Below are 12,924 nucleotides of genomic sequence, written 5' to 3'. Positions count from 1 at the left end.
TTATTTTCCTACCAAGTATTGAAATGAGGATGTAAATGAAGACCAAGGTATTTGAAGTCATTAAGGCTGCAGTGATGGGGAGAGCCCTCCACCTCTCTGGGGACCCACGGTTCACCATCAAAGCAGCTGCTCGCCAGTGTTCATTTTGTAACCTTTACACCACATTCTTGAATTAATGAAGAAACGTCAAGAATCTATTTCCTCAGAGAGTCATGGCATGGGGTCTGCACAGGGGAGCAAGGCACATGTGTGTGTGCGTGGGTGTGTGGTGTGTGCTCAGTCACTCGGTTGTGTCCGAAGGGCAGTGATGGGCTGTGTAATTATCATGTATAATAATAGTTTACAAAATAATACCAGCTTTTGAAGTGAGGGTGTCAGTCACTCAGTCATGTCTAACTCTTTGCGGCCCCGTGGACTGGTAGCCCACACCAGGTTCCCCTGTCCCTGGTGTTTCCTAGGTAGGAACACTGGAGTGGGTTGCTCCCTTCCCCAGGAGATCCTTCCGACCTAGGGACTGAATCCGTGTCTCCTACCTTGGCAGGCGGGTTCTTTACCATGCAACCACCAGAGAGGCGCCACCTTACCTTCTACCACATTACAACACAGCAGATTAAAAGATGAGAGAATAACTATAAATAAGCCAGTCATCATACCTCCTGGGAATCTTTCATTGTACTGTGGCACCAGCCCTTCTCTTCTGGATTTTAATTTCCCAATTTGTAGAGCAGGAATGTGGGGACTGCCGAGATACGGAAAACCGGGTTTCCCATCGAACACTGGCCATCTTCTTCTGAGCCTAACTAGAAATAGCCAAGTCTTAAGATGTACCCTGACTTAGAAGGTGACAGATGAGCATTTAGACTTTCCTCCATTTATAAACATCTCACTCGGTGTTATAAATAACACTCGATTTTAAAATTCCACTTTACCCTAACAACAAGATGGGCACACAATCTGCCATTTCCTTCATTTGACTGTGAAGAGTGGTTGGTTATACTGGAAATTTTGTCTCCCCAGAAATGTCACACGGAGGGAGAGAAGGGGAAAGAGAGAGGCACTGTGTGTGTGTGTGTGTGTGTGTGTGTCTGTGTGTGTGTGTCTGTGTGTCTGTGTCTGTGTGTGTGTGTGTGTGTGTGTGTGTGTGTGTGTGTTGGGAGTCTTCAGGGGAAGGGAGGAAAATGAATAAGGGAGGAGTCATGTCAAGCATCTTTATGATCCAAAAACAAAGTTCTACAGAGTGTTAAGAAACTAGAAAATCTGGCTTTTGGTACTGTCAGCACCTAAAATGCTGTCTTGCAGACTAAGCGCGTGATTTTAAAACAAACAAAATTAACACTTGGCTTTTTCAGATGGAATCTTTTTTCTATTTTCCTGTATCTCAGAGCTTATAGCCTTAGTTTGATATAGAAGATGCTTAAGAGTAAATTCCAGGCAGAAAAAATGTGTTCAGTCTTAACAATCAAACTGTGACTTAGCTTGACAGAAAATGGGATGAGATCCCCTGGCACAGAGTGCAGTTGAGAACCTGACTGTGCAGATACAAACAGATCTGGTCCATGCCTCTCTGTGCAAACAGGGAACTGCAATTAAAGCATTAAGGAAAATACTGTTTTCCTTAATGAGTTAACAGCAATCCCACTTCTATATAAAACCATGCTTTCTATCAAGAGATGAAACTTTAATTTTGCTTCTATTCACTGATGTTAAAATGGAGCCCAGTTAAGTCCAATTTAATAAACATTTAAATTAAAAGGGTTTCCATATATTTAAACAGGATATAAAGCAAGACTAAGTAAAATATTGGTTAGGAAGACATAAATGCAAGAATTTAGATTTTTAAATTAGAAAACTAATAATGAAAGGAAATAGATATGTCCAAAGTAGAATATTTTTAAAAGCATTAATTATTAACTGGTTTTTTTAAAAAATGAAGCCAGAAGGGGCAGAAGCTACAGAAGGAAAACAAGAGATCTTAAATATGTGTAAGGGCTCAATTTTGCACATTTTTTTAAAAGATTAATTGAGATCATGGTCTAGTTGTAGAGTTTTTTTAAAACTCAAACTTAAATATCCCTCAAAAATGAAGAAGTAGATGGTAAAAAAAAAAGGCAAGAAAATAAAAATCAACTTGAGGAACTGAGTTTTAGAGAAAGAGCTACTAGGGAAGATAATAATCTTTTCAAGATCTTAACCTATTAATGGAAACAAATATAAGTGCATGTCAAAGTATAAACATATTAGTTCTGATCCCTAATGCAAATTAAACTGTTTATTCCTAAGATTATTATTTATATAATGTGCCTCTTTATTATAAATTGAACCTTTTATATTTAAGGTATCAGTTAAGTGAATATCAGTTTCTTGTTTTTATAACTTTGTCTTAAAAATTACAATTATTTCATACTCTTATAGAAAAATCAGATAATAAAGACAAGCAAAGAAAATCAACCCTAATTTCAAATGTGTCAAAGGACTTAATTCACATGAATTTCTCTGGAGGTCTGAAAGGGAGTAAAAAAAATATGTTCTAATCTCTCAGCAGTGTTTTAAGCTGGTAAACTTTAAATGTAACTATGAACTTGCTACTGTCCAGCCCTGATCCTAATATAAATGAAACAGCAATGGTTTCCCTTACTTTTATTTTTAAATCAGATAGCTTGCACTAAACAAAAGAAGGACAATTCTGAGGCCCAAAAGCAAAAACACCATCCCACTCTATCCAGAAATCCACTCCCTTTATTCTAGACTGTTTTTGTGTTAAATCAGAAAGCAGAGTTGTTTCCAGAAAGAAATCTCAGAGCCCCAACGCTTCTGTTCTATCACTCTTGTCTTGCTAGAGTACCAGTAAACAATAAAGAAGCTTGCTTCCTTCATGACTTTTTCAATGTCCTTTTCTTTAAAAAAATTTTTTTTAATTTATGTTTGGCTGCACTGGGTCTTCATTGCTGTGCACGGGCTTTCTCTAGTTGTGGAGAGCAGGGACTACTCTCTAGTAGCGTGTATGTGGTGTGTGGGCTTATCACTGTGGTGGCTTCTCTTGAGAATGGGCTTTAGGGCAAGTGGCTAAAGTCAGCTGAGGCTCTTGGGACCTCGAGTACAAGCTCCCCTGTTGTGGCTCACGGGCTTAGCTGATCCACAGCATGTGGGATCCCAGACCAGGGATCCAACTCGTGGCCCCTGCAGTGGCAGCAGATCCTCAACCACTGGACCACCAGGGAAGCCCTTTTGATGTCCTCTTTATCCTGCTTCACTTAAGAGACTCACTCATTACGTGTCAGACTCACTCACTGCTCTAATAGCAATGGAGGTAGGAACACTTCAAGTTGAGTTTCCTCACTGACAACATTTCGAGAGGCTGGCATTCCCCCTGTTTGCACTTGATTTTCTGTTTACTGAGTATGCCCATCCCTACCTGGGAGCCCCTACAGTGCTCTTCCTCCTGATCTTCTATCAGGCTTAAACAGAGCCTAGTGAAACCTCTCTATAGCTACAATAAGGGAGAAAAAAATGCTAGTTTTCAAAATTTAAGAAAAAATTAATCTACAAGGCCAAGACTAAAACAGAGAAAAATTGACACTAACAAAAGAAATTCTTGGAGGAGACTTACATGTCCCAACTTTGAAACTTACTACAAAGCTACAGTAATTCAACCAGTATGGTACTGCCATAAGGAGAGATATAGAGACCAATGGAATAGACTAAAAAGCCAAGAAATAAATCCTCATATATATAGCCAAATGAATTTCTGAAAAAAAGTGCCAAAACCATTCAGTAGGGGAAGAACCGTCTTTTCAACAGTTGGTGCTGGGAGAACTGGATATCCACTAGCAAAAGAATGAAGTTAGACCCTCACCTTACACTATATATAAAAAAGTGATCAAAAAGACTCAAAGACCTAAACTTAACAGTTAAAACTAAAGTATTCTCAGAAGAAACACTGGAAAAATCTTCATGTCACTTGACTTGGCAACAGTATCAAGAAGATGATACCAACAAAAGACAACACAGATCAACTGAACAACAACAACAAAAGAAAACACAGATCAACTGAACTTCATAAAAATTGAGAACTTTTATGTATCAAAGGACACCCTCAAAAACTGAAATGACAAACCAGAGAATGAGACAAAATATTTACAAATCATGCATCTGACAAGCAAGTAATACCTAGAAGATATAAATAATTGCTACAATTTAACAAAAAGCAACCCAATTTAAAAATGGGCAAAAGGGCTAAATAAACATTTTTCCAAATAAGACATACAAATGGCTAATAAGTACATGAAGTAATACTCAACATCACTAGTAGTTAGAGAAATGCAAATCAAAACCATATTAGGATACCACTTCTTGCCTACTAATGTGGCTATAATCAGAATGGAACCCAATACCTGTCAGTGAGGATGCAAGGCAATTAGAACCTTTGTGCATTGCTAGTAGGAATGTAAAATGGAACAGCCACTGTGGAAAATGGTTCAACGGGTCCTCAAAAGTTAAATATAGAACTAACCCAGCAATTCCATTCATAGGCATATATCCAAAAGAACTGAAAGCAGGAACTGAAACCGATTATCTGTAAATCAATGTTCATAGCATTGATTTAATATTGCTATGAACACCGCTCACAATAACCAAAAGGTGGAAACTACCCAGGTGTTCATCCACAGGTGAATAGATAAACAAAATGTGGTCTATACAATGGAATACAAGTCAGCCATAAAAAGGGACAAAAGTTTGATATATACTACATGCATGGACCTTGAAAGCATGATCCTTAGAAAGATAAGTCAGATACAGAAGAACAACTATTGTATGATTCCACTTCTAGGAGGTACCAAGAGGCAAATTCAGAGGGAGAAAGCAAGATAGAGGTTACCAGTGGCAGGAGGAAGGAGAAAGGGGGATTTATTGTTTAACGGGTACGAAGTAAACGTTAGAGATGGATGATAAAGTTCTGGGGACAGATAGTGGTGACTGCATACACAAAGCATTGGGAATATATTTAATGCTGCTGAACTGTACACTTACCAACAGTTAAAATGATAAACATTATGTTATATTCATTTTAACCACAGTTTTTAAAAACATGTTTTAAAAGCAAAGTTTCATAAACACCAAGTGATTTGCTCCAAGCCATACAACTAGTAAGAGGCAAAGCCAACATTCAGTCTCAATTTTTAAATCTCCATGGCAACAAAAGACAGAGTGTGTTAGCCGCTCAACATCAAAACAAAATCTAATTGTTTTGATCTCGTAGGCTGTTTCCAGAAGCTCATCTTCTAAGACCATTCAAAAAGAAGAGTAAGCTACATGGCCCTCGATTTGCTATTAAATCTCGGTTACCATCAGATACTGTCTAGCTTCTGCCTTTAGCCCAGGAAGGTGAGAAAGGAGCGCCCCTCCCACTGACAGCATACTGGCCATGACTAACAAAGCCAGATCTGGGGTCACATTCACATCCTGGCTCCACAGTTATGCTGTGACCTTAGGCAGGAGCCTAACCTCAGCTGGGCCAGTGTCCTCATCTGTGAGATATGCATGTCTTATAAGTATTCACCCTATGAAGTTGTTAAACCGAATTAATTAGCATATGCAGAGAAAGCACTTAGAACAGATCTTGGCTTCTACCTCCTTCTCCTCCTCGCCCCTTTCCTCTTCCTTCTTTTTCTTCTTCATCATCAACATTATTATCACTGAGACTTTGCAAATTACCTGTGAAACTGTCATCTTCATGTTACTTTGCCCACTGCAAAGCCAGACGTCTCCAAACAAGACATCATGAACTCTCTGGGTGAAGTTTATCCTCCCAAGAGTCTGCTGTGCCATCACTTCGTAAGGTCCACCAGGCTTCATGGGATCCAGTACCACCGTCCAGGTGTTAGAGTCTGCTGAAATAATAACACGGCTCCAAGGAATTAATGAACCAAGCCACCAAAATGAAACTGAAGCCCAGAGTCATGCATCAGACTTATTTGTGGCAATTCCCCTCTTCTGTGATGAACTGGATCCAAAGCTATGAAAACCAGCCAAATTTTAGACATGTCAACAGAAATAACAAAAGCAGCAGCATGGCTCTCTTTAATCTGTACCAATCCCTCCTTACTTTTAACTGAAATATTTATAAGAAAAATAAATCGCCCAGTTATAATTCTAAGTGAGGACAGACAAAAATACAGATATTAAATGCAAGGGAGTTTAATACAAAAACGCAAGATGGGAATTCTTACTATACCACCAAACTGTCAAAATCAACATAATCATAATCTAATAGATTTACAGTGCCCCAAACTAACTTGTAACTATCCAATCAAATGTGAGCACAGGTTAGAGAAAACCACTCATCATCTGAAACTTACTTGATGGTACCATCCTTGTCATCAACACCCCCACCTCCTCCCCGTGTTGGTCTTGGGGATTAAAAACACCAGTGGTTCTGAGCTCTTCTATCTACAGTTAAACAGGTGAGTGGATAAACTGACACAAAGAAGTAGTAGGAGGCAAATAAATGCATCTCTCTTTGAAGAAGATATTTGTACTTGCCCAATTAATTATTTTCACAGAGTTATTTACCAGTCTTAATGTTTTCAGACTCAATTAAGGAGATGAAAAGCCACCCAAGGCCCTATTTCAGAAATTCATAGCATATTCCTTAGGAACCACCCCCCTACCACCTTCCCACCTCTCACCCACTCACACCACCACCACTGCCAACATCATACTCAGAAACTTAGGAAGAATATCTTCCAAGTGGCAAAATTATGCCTAGGAGAACCAAACCACACGAACAAAGTTGAAGAAGTGGAAGGAGAAAACAGATAAAATAGAGAGATGATCATTTTAAAAGAAATATTCTTGGCGTAATGTTGAAGAATATGGACTGATTGATAATTTGTGCCCATCAGATCAATGTCAATTCAAAGGAAAGGAATGGCAAGAACTGCAAATGAGGCATCCTAAGGTTATTGTTGTTGAGTCCACTAAGTCATGTCCGACTCTTTTGCGACCCCATGGACCCGCCAGGCTCCTATGTCCACGGAATCCTCCAGGCAAGAAAACTGGAGTGGGTCGTCATTCCTTCTCATGCCATTCCTTCTCAGGGGATCTTCCTGACCCAGGGATTGAACCCACGTCTCCTGCTTGGCAGGAGGATTCTTTACCACCTGAGCCACCTGGGAAGCCAAGGTTATTGTACCAACCAGAAAAAAATATCAATTATAAAAATACTAAAAAACAAAAATACTAGCCAAGTGCCTACTCTGTACCACATGCTAAGGTCCTCCTAGTCAGTAAGAGCTAAGGGGAGAAGTCCAGACACATGGCAGGAGATGGGTAAAGGATTACTCAGAGTCTGGGAGAAATATCCAAAACCCTTAGGCAACAGTGAAAGGGCTCACGGTCACCTCTCTTAGAAGCAGAGCCGACTGCGTCTGCCAATCCCACTCGTGAGAGGTCAACTGAGCCCAGGACTGAATGTCTGCTATTGTTTTTACACCGCCAATAGCCACAGACATCAACACATTAAATGTAGAATGCATCTAAAGCACAAAAACCTCTGTTTTGGAAACAGTGGGCAGCGAGCACAGATTGCACGCGGCACAGGTGTGAGGTGATCCGTATGGCGCTCTCGTCTGAGCAGGCAGACTCTCCAATCTGTCCCAACCACAGCCTTGCCAAGGTCTTCCCAGGCTTCTTATCGGAGCTCTGTCCTCCTGCCATCAACGTTACTCATTTGTGATAATGCGGTCAATCCCGGGAAAACCTAGGACAGGGCTATTTTTCTAGCCTTCTACTATGGTACATGCTATTCTCAGTCACTGCTATTAATTACGTGTTTGCTCTTAGTCTCCATCCAAGCAATATGGCTGGTGTGGAAAACCACCTTCACCAGAGCTTCTGGAAAGGTCTGCTGCCCAGCAATAAAAAGGCAAAGAAGGAAAGGGGGAGGAAGCTGGGCAAAGCACAGCACCACCCCGCTACCTCAGCCAGAGGAGGCACTCCCCCTAGAGCCCAGAGTGTCTGAAGAGAACCAGGGTTGAGATCTGCGCCTTGTCCTCTAAACCACTCCCCCTAGGAAACCTCTCAACTTCCTCAAAGACCTTGAGAACTTCCTTCTGTTCTAGTCCCCAAGTTCTTTTAGTTTCTAGCTCTTTCCTCTCCCGCTTCATAAAAGAAAAACTCCGACACAATGAGGGTCAAGTAAAGTTAACAGCCACACAAGGCAGGAAAAACCAGCTCCACTACAAAGAAGTTATTAATGGTCAACCTAACTCAGAAACAATCAGTTTAAAACAATGCAGATTTACTTCCATGGGCGGGAGAAGACTCTTGAGAGTCCCTTGGACTTCAAGGAGATCAAACCGGTCAATCCTAAAGGAAATTAAGCCTGAATACTCATTGGGAAGACTGATGCTGAAGCTCAAGCTCCAACACTTTGGCCACCTGATGCCAAGAAGTGACTCACTGGAAAAGACCCTGATGCTGGGAAATACTGAAGGCAGGAGGAGAAGGGGGAGACAGAAGATGAGACGGTTGGATGACATCACTGACTCAATCAATGGACATGAGTTTGAGCAAACTCTGGGAGATAGTGAAGGACAGGGAAGTCTGGGATGCTGCAGTCCATGGGGTCACAGAGTCAGACATGACTTAGCGCCTGAGCAACAAAGTGTATACAAAGGAGAGCAGCCCTTGTGAAGACTGTTTCTTATACTGAAAGCAAGGGTGGGACGGTCCACAAGGAGCTGATTCGGCCTTGGCCCACCCATTTAGGGCTGGCTGTTTAAAGTGGAGCTGACCGTAGGCCAGTGAAGTCCAGTTGTAGATTTCAGAAACCACTGACCCACCAAGTCCATTAAGTTGAGTCCAAGTGATAAAACTGCATGACCGACCACCAAGAGTTGAAGCCCACTATTCAGCCGGCGTTTGCTGACCCCAGTGGGCTTTCTGAGCAACAGCTGTTCTGGGTCCTTCCTCTAGGCCCCCATCACTTGCCGTCTTGTAGTATCTCTTACCAATCCAGGCCCGGGTTTCTATAAATGCTCATTTTTCCTGCAATCAAGCATCTGCTTCCTCCATTCTTTCTTCTTCCATCCAGGAGGATACATGTCCTTCCTTCATTGTGCCCACCATGTGCCGGGAGCATCACCAAGTAAGGGCAGAGAGCAAACCCCAGTGCCAGGTTATACTCACAAGAAAGCCACGCAAACTGACTGGGGTTCTGTGTTTTCCTGCCCAACCACTAGCATATCTGGTGGCCCATTTCTCACTGTCCCTCTTCTCTTCATTTTCCAGCCACGGGCATAAGAAAAGAACTCTCTCCATGTTTTCTCCATCCCCCAGACCAGCCCCCACCTCAAAATGGGGAGAATCAACAAATCAAAGGCAAAAAAAAGAAAATAATGGGTCTAGAGACATGATTAGTCATAAAGCACATCTTGCTTTTTTCCTCTTTGCCATTCACATCAGATGTTAATTATTTTTCAGGTTATTGTGCCAAATCTCAGCAGCCAAGAAGAGAAAAAGGAAAATTATCCAACAACTCTTCCCTTTCCAAGAGGAAAAACCTAGATCAGGAAGAAGCCCCCAGTCACTGTTCCCCCAAAGAACCCTGGCACCCCACCAACCGCAGACAGGCTCACTGGTTTGTGGAAGTGACCTGGGGGTAAAGGAGGCCTTACTGCCCAAACTACCCCTTCCAGACCTGCATTATTCTGTATAAAGTTCACCTCTACCACCACCACAAATGAAAAAAAAAAAAAAGCTTAAATATTTTCCTATCAATAAAACTGTTCCTGTAAGTTCCTTAATCTATAGCCTGCTATGGCAGACACAGCCAAAGATGACCCCCAATAAGTCACACTCTTGCAGAGTTCCTCAAGTGCTGGTAGAATTCATGATTAGCTTCTAGTCAACAGAAAATGGCAGAGGGGATTAGATGCCATCCTCATAATTAGGTTATGTTACCTGGAAAGGAGAAAGGGGGTTTGCAGGTATAATGAAAAATCCCTCATCAGTTGACTTGAAGTTAACTCAAAGGGAGATTGTCCTGGGTGGGCCTGACCTAAAGAAGGTGAGCCCTTTAAGTAGGGTCTAGAGGTCAGAGATGTGAAGCTTCAGAGATGGGGCCATGAATTCTACAGGCACAAGGACAGGACTCTGCCAGCAACCTGACGGAGCCTGGAAGTTAATCATTCCCTAGTCGAGCCTCCAGATGAGAACTCAGCTCAGCCAGCACCTCGATTTCAACCTTCTGAAACTCTGAGTAGAGAACCCAGCTAAACGATGGCCAAGTTTCAGATCTACAGAGATCGGAAAAGTATGTTGTTTCAAGCACCTAAGTTGGCAGTAACTTACTATGTGACATAGAAAACTAGTGCAGATTTCTGACTTTCTAAGAGGTTGAGGCTTTTTGTGTTTTTCTGTTTTACCTCAATCATGATGACAAATTCAAGCAGATAGACCTTCATTTTATCACCTGCAGGTACATCCCCTATGTGTGTCCAAGTGAGAGGATACGGACTCTTTGCCCCAAGTTTACTCTGGTGTCTGAAAGAAGCATTATGCGTCACCTGACGACATACCTTAAACAAGCCCAGAACCTTACCATATTCCCAGCCATCCCTCAGGTCTCAATTTTCCCAAAGCTCAAGTGTCAGTCTACTGGACAAAATACTTTATGTCATTAAATTCCGCTTTGCTGTGGGCACTTAGGAGATTATAGGTAATAAGTTAAACATTAACGAGATGGACAGAGTGGCCAAATGAGGTCATCTGGCTGAAAATCCCAGGGTTGTCATCAGAATCTAAATAGAAGTCAACCCTTCAAAATGCCCCACAGCATCTCCTTTGAGACACATTTTCTTCACTGCCCAGTGAAATTTCCTACATGTATAACTTTTTTATTCCAAATAACACTTTATCCATGTTGCTTCATGGGCAGGACAGAGCAAGCTGTCCATTGAAGTTATTTTATGGATCTGTATAAACTATCATACCTTTCTTTTCTACCATGCCAGTGTGGAGAGCCTAACAAATAGATCTACCCTCTTCCCGACCCCATCAATAACAACAATCTCTTTTTCTGTGAAATTCTCATCAATAGTCCATGAATCACTTGGTTCCCTTCAGTTGCTGCTATACATCCAAACTCCAAATGATGCATCACTTTCCAGGGATGCAACTGAAGCTGAACCTAAACTGCTAAATGGGAAAGGAAAGGACGGCATGAGCGAGTGAGTTCCTGGAGGGTGGACACTACTTACATTCTTCTTTGTATTCTCTAGGGTTTCCAGCTTATTATAAATAATAAGCCCTCAGTTGACATTTACAGAATTGAACTCAAGATAAGCGAACAGGTTCACTAAAGAAGGAGAGGGGCTCATCTCCTAATTATCAGCTTTTATTTCTTCTTGTCACCACCTACTCTCCTGCGTTGCCTCTGGTCACTCCAAATATTGGTCCTGCAGCAGCCATGAATGGGTAAAAAAACTAAAAATAATGCATAAGAACATTTTTAAGACCAAAACACTACATATCATATGCTTTCCCTGTTTCTACAGCAGTGTGCAATCTCTGGCTCCTAAGTATTAATTGGTAATGTTAATTATTAGCACCAAAGAAATCCCATTTCTTATTTTTAAACTACATCAATTCTTGGGACGTCCCTGGTGGTCCAGCAGTTAAGATTCTGTGCTTCCAATGCGGGGGCAGGTGGGTTAGGGGGTGTGCAGGTTCAGTCCCTGGTTGGGGAACTAAGATCCCACAATGCTGTGGGGCATGGTCAAAAAAATTTAAATAATTTTTTAAAAGAGTAAATAATTAATTAAAAATAATCCTGACCCAGGGATCAAACCTGCATCTCCTGCATCTCCTGTACTGGCAGGCGGATTCTTTACCACTGAAGCACCTGGGAAGCCAAAACTTAATTAAGCTACATCAATACTTTAGATCTTTAAGTCAAGGTCATTTTACTGAGAGTACCACTACCTGTCCTCCACATTGCTTATTTCTGAGATGACGCAACAGAAAAAGAAAGCACTACTAGTCTCCCAAATTCTTATTTTCAGTTGATCCTACAAGTTACCAATAGCATTTACATTTAACAGAGAGCACCTTCTCAATCAGCTTAAGTTTCCCTTTCAGCTCTCTGAATTTCACCCAATAAGCTTCTTCTGCTAAAAAGTCTGGTTAAAACCCAAGAACCAGAAGTACTTACCTTGCATCTATGCCTAGTACTTTGTACATACTTTTTTTATGTTTGCTGAAAGAAATGAATTATTTTTTTATTTTTGGCTGTCCTGTGTCTTCGTTGCCGTGAGGGCTTTCTCTAGTTGCGGCAAATGGGGGCTACTCTCCAGCTGCGGTGCGTGGGCTTCTCGTTGGGGGGCTTCTCTTGCTGCAGAGCGCGGGCTCTAGGGCACAGGCTCAATAGTTGTGGTGCGCAGGCTTAGCTGCTCCATCACATGTGGGATCTCATCTGCTCAGGGATTGAACCCGTGTCTCCTGCATTGACAGGCAATTCTTTATCAGAGCCACCAGGGAAGGCCCTGGAAATGAATTATTAAAGGTCTGCACCAGCGTCTGCATCACTCTGGATTGAATATTGCTCCCATACATTGACAAAGCTAATCAGGTGATCTTTGTTTTCAGGGGCCAATAAAATTTTCACAAGCTTCGCTGTCACATGTATATTCAAGTCCCTTCTCAAGCCACCAACGTCCACATTAACACCACCCGCCCCAGAGAAGCCTCCTCACCTGTCCGACTCTCGCCTCAACATCCCAGAGCTGTATAGAGACCTCCAGTTAAGGTGAAATAAACCAGGTCTCTGCTTGACCCAGCCCTGAGCCCGCCTTCCTGTATCCTGGAACTTTGAGCTCCTCCACACACTACGTAATGCATCCTTATCTCTTCGAGGCAGAGACT

The 12,924-nt window shown here is 41.9% G+C and overlaps 1 protein-coding gene across 4 annotated transcripts in view; it reads right to left on the bottom strand.

Moving 5' to 3' along the window:
• The window catches only part of SIAE (sialic acid acetylesterase), a 36,285-nt gene that overhangs the window by 17,186 nt on the left and 6,175 nt on the right, over nucleotides 1–12,924 (bottom strand). For 2 of the 4 annotated variants that reach the window (XM_043874294.1, XM_043874275.1), the window contains exon 3: nucleotides 5,713–5,888. In XM_043874294.1, the coding sequence (XP_043730229.1) occupies nucleotides 5,713–5,888 (176 nt within the window). The remainder of the gene's footprint in view (nucleotides 1–5,712; nucleotides 5,889–12,924) is intronic. The other 2 variants (XM_043874304.1, XM_043874285.1) reach the window with 1 other exon arrangement.

Source organism: Cervus elaphus, chromosome 2 (assembly GCF_910594005.1).
Source record: "Cervus elaphus chromosome 2, mCerEla1.1, whole genome shotgun sequence".
In the NCBI taxonomy this organism is placed as follows: Eukaryota; Metazoa; Chordata; class Mammalia; order Artiodactyla; family Cervidae; genus Cervus; species Cervus elaphus.
This window is presented reverse-complemented; position numbering and strand designations above follow the sequence as displayed.